The sequence below is a fragment of the Taudactylus pleione genome, unplaced genomic scaffold, assembly GCF_031769625.1.
Source record: "Taudactylus pleione unplaced genomic scaffold, aTauple2 ptg001106l, whole genome shotgun sequence".
Taxonomy (NCBI): domain Eukaryota; kingdom Metazoa; phylum Chordata; class Amphibia; order Anura; family Myobatrachidae; genus Taudactylus; species Taudactylus pleione.
This window is the reverse complement of record NW_028285507.1, coordinates 995770-1008610: the sequence shown is the minus strand read 5'-3', so window position 1 is coordinate 1008610 and position 12841 is coordinate 995770. Positions and strand designations below refer to the sequence as shown.

General features: G+C 43.8%; 1 protein-coding gene across 1 annotated transcript in view; it reads right to left on the bottom strand.

Moving 5' to 3' along the window:
- The window catches only part of TTLL7 (tubulin tyrosine ligase like 7), a 386802-nt gene that overhangs the window by 61771 nt on the left and 312190 nt on the right, over positions 1-12841 (bottom strand). Inside the window, exon 19 of the mRNA XM_088461808.1 lies at positions 5398-5558. Coding sequence (XP_088317934.1) covers positions 5398-5558 — 161 coding nt within the window. The remainder of the gene's footprint in view (positions 1-5397; positions 5559-12841) is intronic.

Sequence of the window (12841 nt, the reverse complement as noted above, 5' to 3'; positions counted from 1 at the left end):
GATGTTTCTGCACATCTCCGATGTCTATAGATGAAAGACGCAGAATCTGTGCTACTGCGCCAAGCTCTGAATCGGGCCCACAAAACGGACGCTCACATTTTTTTATTTATTTAAGGGTTTCTCAAACCAGAATGTTGAATCGGACCAGGAGATGGGTCATAGAGAGCTTCTACCTATCATTTTATAGACTGTACTTGATAGATGCTACCTCAAAGCTGATTGGTTGCTATAGGCAACGTCTCCATTTCCTTAGAAGGCTTGATACATGTCAGCCTCGGTGGCATCAGGGGTAGAGTAAGGGTCTGATCTGTGAGGTAAAGGAGAGGGAGGAGCCAAAGATGACACCGAAGCAGCAGACCCGGGGAACGGCCAGGAGGGAGATGATGAGAGGGGGGAAGGATGGGCCCCTGGAAGGGAGGAGAGATGGAGCCCAAGGAAGCCATTTTATTTTGGGCAAGGCAATCTTATGGCCGCATATCCAGTGTTTGTTTCCAAAGTAAACAGGATTATTCCACTGGGGGCCACTTAGAGCAATATATTTTAAATGAAAGCTCACAGGCGCCATGTTGTATTGGCAAATGTATTTATTTATATCCAGTTATATATATAGCGCACACATAATCCGCAGCATGTTACTGAGAATATTTGCCCATACACATCAGTCCCTGCCCCAGTGGAGCTTACACTCTATATTCCCTCTGACATGAACACACATATACACACTAGGGTTATATTTTTTGAGTGTGGGAAAAAACCAGGAGCCCCCGGAGGAAACCCACGAAAGCACAGGGAGAATATACAAACTCCACACAGTTAAGGCCATAGTGGGAATCAAACCCACAAGCCCAGTGCTGTGAGGCAGTAATGCTAACCATTACACTGTCTGTGCTGCCCCGAATACATGCCCCAAATATGTATGTTTGGGCCTAACAGATTTACAAAGCCAAAATGGACAGAGCCTGGAAACGCGAGCGAGCGACTTAGACGCATTAACAGTAGAAAATAAATCGCTATATCAGGCATGAAGTGTGCAGAGGTCAGTACCGATACACTCCCACACATGTGGGGCTGTAAACGGGGATGTGCCCATCATTTCAGCGATGCCCCATAGCCAGGGAACAGAAGAACGATCCTGGCTGATGGCGGCCATTTGACAAAAAAGGAAAACCATAGACGAACTGCACCTGATGATGCCCCCTGCAGTGATCGTACAGAATGAAAAAATAGTGAGTCCCGGGGGCCCCTCGCTTTAAAAAATGGGGGTCCTACGCCACTGTTTCTGGGTCCCATTACATATTATGGTGGGTGAGGGCAGGCAGCAGATGGGACAGTGCTGGATACAGCTAGCAGTTGGGGTAGAGCTTGGGGTAAAGGCAGGGAGAAGCTGGGGTAGAGAGGACAAGGGTGAATAGCAACTGGGGCAGTACTAGGGGCATGGAGAAGCTAGTGGCAGGCAGCGCTGGGGGTAGGGAGGGAGCAAGGGTAGATGACAGCTGGGGCAGTACTGGGGGCAAGGAGTGGTTTAGGACAGGCTGTACTGGGTGTAGGGAGGGGGCATTGGTAATTAACAGCTGGGGCAGTACTGGGGGAGGGGCAAGGAGGATTTTAGGGGCAGGCAGTGCTGGGGCTGGGAAGGAGGTAAGGGTAGATTATAGAGAAGTAGCAGCTGCCTTCCCCCACCCATATTATTTGCGATCACTGCTGCTATTACTACACTGTTGTATATTTAATAAAGGCACCAGGTGGCATAAACTCTCAAAATTTGGTGCCACCCACCCTCGCTTTACACCCCTTCCAGGCATTCTTCACTGATCAATAGCCGCAGGTAGTTAGCTTGGCTAAAAGGTCACAGCTTTTTATTTATAATTAGAATTAATCAACCTAACCAGGGTTGCAAAGAGACGCTGCAAGCAAGCCCAGTTCCAGCTTTCACCTCGCTCAAAATACTCGGAGGATGACTAAAACGTCCCCTAACTAGACGCACTAACGATGTGAGAGTCTCACTTCCCTCCTGGGCCAATCCAAGGCGCTTACGCACAGAAAAGCGCCCGGGTCCCCCCCGCACGGAGAAGGACAAATTTGCCAGGGGATTGAGGGCAAGTGCCAGGCGTAAACTGGGAAAAGAAGGTTAGTGTGAACCAAAAACATAACAGGTGGGATGGTGGGTTGCGAAGCTCCAGCAAAAGAGGCTGGTTAGTTAACGAGCAGGCCAATATATACTAGCACTCAAACTCCTCCTTCCATCAATATCATTGGCTCATCACACCAGCTGACCACAGAAATTTACCCAGCAACAAGGCTGTCATAGCCACAACATTCAGCAAAAAAACACATTTCATCTACCTAAATCTGGCACAGATTAATATCAGATAATATCAGATTAATATCAGATAAAGTCTGGCACAGATTAATAATATCAGATAAATTGTGGCACAGATTAATATCAGATAAAGTCTGGCACAGATTAATAATATCAGATAAAGTCTGGCACAGATTAATAATATCAGATAAAGTCTGGCACAGATTAATATCAGATAAAGTCTGGCACAGATTAATAATATCAGATAAAGGCCCTCATTCAGAGCCGTTCGCTATTTGCGTTCGTTCAAAAACAAGGGGTGGCTATGCAAATGATCCGTTCGCACATTGCAGTCTGTTCACACCTCTAAGTCTGAACGAGCGTGCAAAACATACGCTCGTTTATTTGATAAAAACGCCCCCTGGCCGCTCGCACCATACGTCATGTCCGCTATTTATTAGATTAATCGAGTACATCGAACAGGATATGAACTGCTCGCTATTCTTGTGGTTGGTTTTTTCAACCGCTATTTTGCGAGCAGTTCTGAGTTAAAAAAAAACAAGTGACGTGGTCAATGACGCTGCTGGATTAATTATGCACACCCATAAAACGCCCGTTTTGACCTTTAAGCACGCCTGCGATCGGATCTCCACTCCCCGTTTTCAAGCACCTTCCCCTGTTACCACCCACATACGCCTCATTCTGTCACTCAAAATAGCAGGCACTCGCTATATTGCGTACAAATGATTTTCGGCCGCACTGACTGGTTCGCGCATGCGTACTAAAAACCGTACGCATGCACAGATGTGCGAACATCGCTTGGAACGAGCGTACTGCCGCTAGCGAGTGGCTCTGAATGAGGGCCAAAGTCTGGCACAGATTAATAATATCAGATAAAGTCTGGCACAGATTAATAATATCAGATAAAGTCTGGCACAGATTAATAATATCAGATAAAGTCTGGCACAGATTAATAATATCAGATAAAGTCTGGCACAGATTAATATCAGACAAAGTCTGGCACAGATTACTATCAGGCAAAGTCTGGCACAGATTAATAATATCAGATAACGTTTGGCACAGATTAATATCAGATAAAGTCTGGCACAGATTAATAATATCAGATAATGTCTGGCACAGATTAATATCAGATAAAGTCTGGCACAGATTAATATCAGATAAAGTCTGGCACAGATTAATATCAGATAAATTGTGGCACAGATTAATAATATCAGATAAAGTCTGGCACAGATTAATAATATCAGATAAAGTCTGGCACAGATTAATAATATCAGATAAAGTCTGGTACAGATTAATAATATCAGATAAAGTCTGGCACAGATTAATAATATCAGATAAAGTCTGGCACAGATTAATATCAGATAAATTCTGGCACAGATTAATATCAGATAAATTCTGGCACAGATTAATATCAGATAAATTGTGGCACAGATTAATATCAGATAAATTGTGGCACAGATTAATATCAGATAAATTGTGGCACAGATTAATATCAGATAAAGTCTGGAACAGATTAATAATATCAGTTAAAGTCTGGCACAGATTAATAATATCAGATAAAGTCTGGCACAGATTAATAATATCAGATAAAGTCTGGCACAGATTAATAATATCAGATAAAGTCTGGCACAGATGAATAATATCAGATAAATTCTGGCACAGATGAATAATATCAGATAAAGTCTGGCACAGATTAATATCAGATAAATTCTGGCACAGATTAATATCAGATAAATTCTGGCACAGATTAATATCAGATAAATTGTGGCACAGATTAATATCAGATAAATTGTGGCACAGATTAATATCAGATAAATTGTGGCACAGATTAATATCAGATAAAGTCTGGAACAGATTAATAATATCAGTTAAAGTCTGGCACAGATTAATAATATCAGATAAAGTCTGGCACAGATTAATAATATCAGATAAATTCTGGCACAGATTAATATCAGATAAAGTCTGGCACAGATTAACTGGGTCTGGCATTTTCGGGTGCTGTATGGATGGGACAGGTGTTTTTAGGATTGCAGGTGGCTGCAGCAGGTGTTTTTTATTAAATTTTAAATCATGCACTTAATAGACACAAAAATAGTAAAAAAAAAAAAAAAGAAGTAAATGTTCTAATATGAAGCATGTAGGTTCAGTACGATCACAATATTACCCTATATTGCAGCTCTGTTAAAATTTTAGAGTATTACTCCCCCCGCCCCACCCCCAGGGGTAGTGCTTGGTTAATTGGGGACATGGTTTAGTCCAAATGTGGAAATGACTGGGTGGACTAGGTAAAGGAGTATGACTAAGTGGCTAGCGGTCTGGCCACATTTTCTGCAGCTTTAAATGTCCGGAGTTTTAATGCTCCAATATATACATATCTCTGAACCAATAATATACAGGTTCCAGTCATTTAAGCTGCTGTGACATCACTGTTCCCGCCCCATGCATGAATCCACCAATCCGCATAGAGCAACCGGGAGGACTGTCACTCACACTCTGCTGGCTCAGACAGAGAAGCACCTCCATCCTAAAATAGCTGCAATGGCTAAATCTGCTACAGAGGGGTAAAAAAAACAAAGCATCATGGACAGGTTTTGTTGCCTATATACACACATCAGGTGGGAAGTAATAAACCTCATTTCATAAATATTAATGTTATAACAGCGGCTTTTTATTTAACGAGAACAGATCTAAACAAATAGTACTTTGTGTAGCTTTATGCTCCCGTACAAAGCAGATAAAGCTCTGTGCTCCAAGGCAGCCGCATTCAGGTCCTGCTCATCCCACAATATATCACAAGCAGGGAAATTAGATTTCTATGTGAACTGCAACAATTCCGAGAGATACTTTTCATTTAGATCAGAGCGGAGAATGATCCTGGAATGGAGCCAAAATGCACCAAGCAGGCGATCAGTCATTTCTATAACACAGTTCTGTATAAACAGCTGAAAACCTCATTTACAAGTTATTTAAAAAATGCATGAACCCCTGACTTCCCGCATGTAAACACAGCTACGATCCCTCTATCTTACCACATCGCTAAAGACAGGCAGGAGATGGAGGAAGAAACTAATACGCACCCCGAATCGCAGAAACAGCTCCACAGGCCCTGACCGTGACTCCAGAGCAGACGGTTAAACACACGGTTAAAACTCCTGTACAAGTGTAAACATTCCACGTCAGACACCTTCCAGATGCGCTGTAGGACTGAGCGGAGATTTGTTCTCACTATGTCCAAGATCTAAACAAAAAAAGAATAAAAATGGCTGAAACTTGGACTTTTCTAGATTTTTAAAAATAATTTGGAGCACAATACTTTTAGAATTCCCTTCCCATGAGATTGTTTAGCAGTGCTCCTCACAGTGACATTCCCTTCCCATGAGATTGTTTACCAGTGCTTCTCACAGTGACATTCCCTTCCTATTAGACTGTTTACCAGTGCTTCTCACAGTGACATTCCCTTCCCATGAGATTGTTTACCAGTGCTCCTCACAGTGACATTCCCTTCTCATGAGATTGTTTACCAGTGCTTCTCACAGTGACATTCCCTTCTCATTACACTGTTTACCAGTGATTCTCACAGTGACATTCCCTTCCCATGAGATTGTTTACCAATGCTTCTCACAGTGACATTCCCTTCCCATTAGACTGTTTACCAGTGCTTCTCACAGTGACTTTCCCTTCTCATGAGATTGTTTACCAGTGCTTCTCACAGTGACATTCCCTTCCTATTAGACTGTTTACCAGTGCTTCTCACAGTGACATTCCCTTCTCATGAGATTGTTTACCAGTGCTTCTCACAGTGACATTCCCTTCCTATTAGACTGTTTACCAGTGCTTTTCACAGTGACATTCCCTTCCCATGAGATTGTTTACCAGTGCTTCTCACAGTGACATTCCCTTCTCATGAGATTGTTTACCAGTGCTTCTCACAGTGACATTCCCTTCTCATTACACTGTTTACCAGTGATTCTCACAGTGACATTCCCTTCCCATGAGATTGTTTACCAATGCTTCTCACAGTGACATTCCCTTCCCATGAGATTGTTTACCAGTGCTTCTCACAGTGACATTCCCTTCCCATGAGATTGTTTACCAGTGCTTCTCACAGTGACATTCTCTTCCATTGAGATTGTTTACCAGTGCTTCTCACATTGACATTCCCTTCCCATGAGATTGTTTACCAATGCTTCTCACAGTGACATTCCCTTCCCATGAGATTGTTTACCAATGCTTCTCACAGTGACATTCCCTTCCCATGAGATTGTTTACCAGTGCTTCTCACATTGACATTCCCTTCCCATGAGATTGTTTACCAATGCTTCTCACAGTGACATTCCTCCCATGAGATTGTTTACCAGTGCTTCTCACATTGACATTCCCTTCCCATGAGATTGTTTACCAATGCTTCTCACAGTGACATTCCTCCCATGAGATTGTTTACCAGTGCTTCTCACATTGACATTCCCTTCCCATTAGATTGTTTACCAGTGCTTCTCACAGTGACATTCCCTTCCCATGAGATTGTTTACCAGTGCTTCTCACATTGACATTCCCTTCCCATGAGATTGTTTACCAGTGCTTCTCACAGTGACATTCTCTTCCCATGAGATTGTTTACCAGTGCTTCTTACAGTGACATTCCCTTCTCATTACACTGTTTACCAGTGATTCTCACAGTGACATTCCCTTCCCATTAGATTGTTTACCAATGCTTCTCACAGTGACATTCCCTTCCCATGAGATTGTTTACCAGTGCTTCTCACAGTGACATTCCCTTCTCATTACACTGTTTACCAGTGATTCTCACAGTGACAATCCCTTCCCATGAGATTGTTTACCAGTGCTTCTCACAGTGACATTCCCTTCCCATTAGATTGTTTACCAGTGCTCCTCACAGTGACATTCCATTCCCATTAGATTGTTTACCAGTGCTTCTCACAGTGGCATTCCCTTCCCATGAGATTGTTTAGCAGTGCTCCTCACAGTGACATTCCCTTCCCATTAGGCTGTTTACCAGTGCTTCTCACAGTGACATTCCCTTCCCATTACACTGTTTACCAGTGCTTCTCACAATGACATTCCCTTCCCATGAGATTGTTTACCAGTGCTTCTCACAGTGACATTCCCTTCCCATTAGATTGTTTACCAGTGCTCCTCACAGTGACATTCCCTTCCCATTAGACTGTTTAGCAGCGCTCCTCACAGTGACATTCCCTTCCCATTAGACTGTTTACCAATGCTTCTCACAATGACATTCCCTTCTCATGAGATTGCTTAGCAGTGCTTCTCACAGTGACATTCCCTTCTCATGAGATTGTTTACCAGTGCTCCTCACAGTGACATTCCCTTCCCATTAGACTGTTTACCAGTGATTCTCAGTGACATTCCCTTCCCATTAGATTGTTTACCAGTGCTTCTCACAGTGACATTCCCTTCCCATTAGACTGTTTACCAGTGATTCTCAGTGACATTCCCTTCCCATTAGATTGTTTACCAGTGCTTCGCACAGTGACATTCTCTTTCCATTAGATTATTTACCAGTGCTTCTCACAGTGACATTCCCTTCCCATTAGATTGTTTATCAGTGCTTCTCACAGTGACATTCCCTTCTCATGAGATTGTTTACCAGTGATTCTCAGTGACATTCCCTTCCCATTAGACTGTTTACCAGTGATACTCAGTGACATTCCCTTCAAATTAGATTGTTTACCAGAGCTTCTCACAGTGACATTCCCTTCCATTAGATTATTTAGCAGGGCTTCTCACAGTGACATTCCCTTCCCATTAGATTATTTAGCAGGGCTTCTCACAGTGACATTCCCTTCCCATAAGATTGTTTACCAGTGCTTCTCACAGTAACTGTTACATTGACTTCCCATTAAATTGATAGCAGTGCTCCTCCTATTGACTGTGAAATTCCCTTTCCATTAGATTGTTTAGCTGTGCTCCTCACAGTGACTAGCAGGAGAAACATGGTGATCATTTACCTATACCCATCAATACCTATGAAAAGTATTTACGGTCTTTGCCCTTTTTCCAATTTTATTTCACTATTCAATTAAAATGGATTCATCTAGGAACGCTTCTCACTGATCAACACTAAATACTCAGTAACGTGAAGTAAACAAAACATTAAAGCTTTTTCCTAATTGCTGGAGAGGAGTCATGTAGTGGGTCCAGACCTCAATCCCATTGAGAATTTGTGTAATGATTCTATAATTGCTGTTTACTAACATATCCGACCTGATGAAACGTGAGCAATATTGCAAAGTAGAACGAGTGAGCATTGCCGCGTCCAGCTGTGTAGAGACGTACTACCCAACACTAAGTGACAGCAGGACCTGCAGCCAAAGGCGATGTTACTTACTGCATGCAGGTCCTGGTAGTCTGTATATCTGGGTGCATACAGGGGTGGCATATTATCTACCTTAGGGGGGTCTATAAACCTTTTAGTTCTATACTGGAAGTTCCTCGGGCGCCTCCAAGTAGTTGGCTCTCAATTTAGAAATACATTAATGTTTAACCAAAAATGGTGCTATTATCATGTAGTGTAGGACCACCAGAGCAGAGACGCCTTGCTGGGGCTGGAGGCTTACTATATGTGTGCAATGTATGTACCTGAGATCTCTGCATTACTATTATCATGTAGTGTAGGACCACCAGAGCAGAGACGCCTTGCTGGGGCTGGTGGGTTACTATATGTGTGCAATGTATGTACCTGAGATCTCTGTATTACTATTATCATGTAGTGTAGGACCACCAGAGCAGAGACGCCTTGCTGGGGCTGGAGGCTTACTATATGTGTGCTAATGTATGTACCTGAGATCTCTGCATTACTATTATCATGTAGTGTAGGACCACCAGAGCAGAGACGCCTTGCCGTGGCTGGAGGCTTACTATATGTGTGCAAATGTATGTACCTGAGATCTCTGCATTGCTATTATCATGTAGTGTAGGACCACCAGAGCAGAGACGCCTTGCTGGGACTGGTGGGGTTACTATATGTGTGCAAATGTATGTACCTGAGATCTCTGCATTACTATTATCATGTAGTGTAGGACCACCAGAGCAGAGACGCCTTGCTGGGACTGGTGGGGTTACTATATGTGTGCAAATGTATGTACCTGAGATCTCTGCATTACTATTATCATGTAGTGTAGGACCACCAGAGCAGAGACACCTCGCTGTGGCTGGAGGCTTACTATATGTGTGCAAATGAATGTACCTGAGATCTCTGCATTACTATTATCATGTAGTGTAGGACCACCAGAGCAGAGACGCCTTGCTGGGGCTGGAGGCTTACTATATGTGTGCAAATGAATGTACCTGAGATCTCTGCATTACTATTATCATGTAGTGTAGGACCACCAGAGCAGAGATGCCTTGCTGGGGCTGGAGGCTTACTATATGTGTGCAAATGTATGTACCCGAGATCTCTGCATTACTATTATCATGTAGTGTAGGACCACCAGAGCAGAAACGCCTTGCTGGGGCTGGAGGCTTACTATATGTGTGCAAATGTATGTACCTGAGATCTCTGCATTACTATTATCATGTAGTGTAGGACCACCAGAGCAGAGACACCACGCCGTGGCTGGAGGCTTACTATATGTGTGCAATGTATGTACCTGAGATCTCTGTATTACTATTATCATGTAGTGTAGGACCACCAGAGCAGAGACACCTTGCTGGGGCTGGAGGCTTACTATATGTGTGAAATGTATGTACCTGAGATCTCTGCATTACTATTATCATGTAGTGTAGGACCACCAGAGCAGAGACGCCTTGCCGTGGCTGGAGGTTAACTATATATGTGCAAATGTATGTACCTGAGATCTCTGCATTACTATTATCATGTAGTGTAGGACCACCAGAGCAGAGACACCTTGCTGGGGCTGGAGGCTTACTATATGTGTGCAATGTATGTACCTGAGATCTCTGCATTACTATTATCATGTAGTGTAGGACCACCAGAGCAGAGACACCACGCCGTGGCTGGAGGCTTACTATATGTGTGCAATGTATGTACCTGAGATCTCTGTATTACTATTATCATGTAGTGTAGGACCACCAGAGCAGAGACACCTTGCTGGGGCTGGAGGCTTACTATATGTGTGAAATGTATGTACCTGAGATCTCTGCATTACTATTATCATGTAGTGTAGGACCACCAGAGCAGAGATGCCTTGCCGTGGCTGGAGGCTTACTATATGTGTGCAATGTATGTACCTGAGATCTCTGCATTACTATTATCATGTAGTGTAGGACCACCAGAGCAGAGACGCCTTGCTGGGGCTGGAGGCTTACTATATGTGTGCAATGTATGTACCTGAGATCTCTGCATTACTATTATCATGTAGTGTAGGACCACCAGAGCAGAGACGCCTTGCCGTGGCTGGAGGCTTACTATATGTGTGCAAATGTATGTACCTGAGATCTCTGCATTGCTATTATCATGTAGTGTAGGACCACCAGAGCAGAGACGCCTTGCTGGGACTGGTGGGGTTACTATATGTGTGCAAATGTATGTACCTGAGTTCTCTGCATTACTATTATCATGTAGTGTAGGACCACCAGAGCAGAGACGCCTTGCTGGGACTGGAGGCTTACTATATGTGTGCAAATGTATGTACCTGAGATCTCTGCATTGCTATTATCATGTAGTGTAGGACCACCAGAGCAGAGACGCCTTGCTGGGACTGGAGGCTTACTATATGTGTGCAAATGTATGTACCCGAGATCTCTGCATTACTATTATCATGTAGTGTAGGACCACCAGAGCAGAGACGCCTTGCCGTGGCTGGAGGCTTACTATATGTGTGCAAATGTATGTACCTGAGATCTCTGCATTGCTATTATCATGTAGTGTAGGACCACCAGAGCAGAGACGCCTTGCTGGGACTGGTGGGGTTACTATATATGTACAATGTATGTACCTGAGATCTCTGCATTACTATTATCATGTAGTGTAGGACCACCAGAGCAGAGACGCCTTGCTGGGGCTGGAGGCTTACTATATGTGTGCAATGTATGTACCTGAGATCTCTGCATTACTATTATCATGTAGTGTAGGACCACCAGAGCAGAGACGCCTTGCCGTGGCTGGAGGCTTACTATATGTGTGCAAATGTATGTACCTGAGATCTCTGCATTGCTATTATCATGTAGTGTAGGACCACCAGAGCAGAGACACCTTGCTGGGGCTGGTGGGGTTACTATATGTGTGCAAATGTATGTACCTGAGATCTCTGCATTACTATTATCATGTAGTGTAGGACCACCAGAGCAGAGAAACCTTGCTGGGGCTGGAGGCTTACTATATGTGTGCAATGTATGTACCTGAGATCTCTGCATTACTATTATCATGTAGTGTAGGACCACCAGAGCAGAGACGCCTTGCTGGGGCTGGAGGCTTACTATATGTGTGCAATGTATGTACCTGAGATCTCTGCATTACTATTATCATGTAGTGTAGGACCACCAGAGCAGAGACGCCTTGCTGGGGCTGCAGGCTTACCATATGTGTGCAATGTATGTACCTGAGATCTCTGCATTACTTTTATCATGTAGTGTAGGACCACCAGAGCAGAGACGCCTTGCCGTGGCTGGAGGTTAACTATATATGTGTGCAATGTATGTACCTGAGATCTCTGCATTGCTATTATCATGTAGTGTAGGACCACCAGAGCAGAGACGCCTTGCTGGGGCTGGAGGCTTACTATATGTGCGCAATGTATGTACCTGAGATCTCTGCATTGCTATTATCATGTGGTGTAGGACCACCAGAGCAGAGACACCTTGCTGGGGCTGGAGGCTTACTATATGTGTACAAATGTATGTACCTGAGATCTCTGCATTACTATTATCATGTAGTGTAGGACCACCAGAGCAGAGACGCCTTGCTAGGGCTGGAGGCTTACTATATGTGTACAAATGTATGTACCTGAGATCTCTGCATTGCTGTTAACATGTAGTGTAGGACCACCAGAGCAAAGACACCTCGCCGTGGCTGGAGGCTTACTATATGTGTGCTAATGTATGTACCTGAGATCTCTGCATTACTATTATCATGTAGTGTAGGACCACCAGAGCAGAAACGCCTTGCTGGGGCTGGAGGCTTACTATATGTGTGCAAATGTATGTACCTGAGATCTCTGCATTACTATTATCATGTAGTGTAGGAATATCAGAGCAGAGACGCCTTGCTGGGGCTGGAGGCTTACTATATGTGTGCAAATGTATGTACCTGAGATCTCTGCATTACTATGATCATGTAGTGTAGGACCACCAGAGCAGAGACGCCTTGCTGTGGCTGGAGGCTTACTATATGTGTGCAAATGTATGTACCTGAGATCTCTGAATTACTATGATCATGTAGTGTAGGACCACCAGAGCAGAGACGCCTTGCCGTGGCTGGAGGTTAACTATATATGTGCAAATGTATGTACCTGAGATCTCTGCATTACTATTATCATGTAGTGTAGGACCACCAGAGCAGAGATGCCTTGCCGTGGCTGGAGGC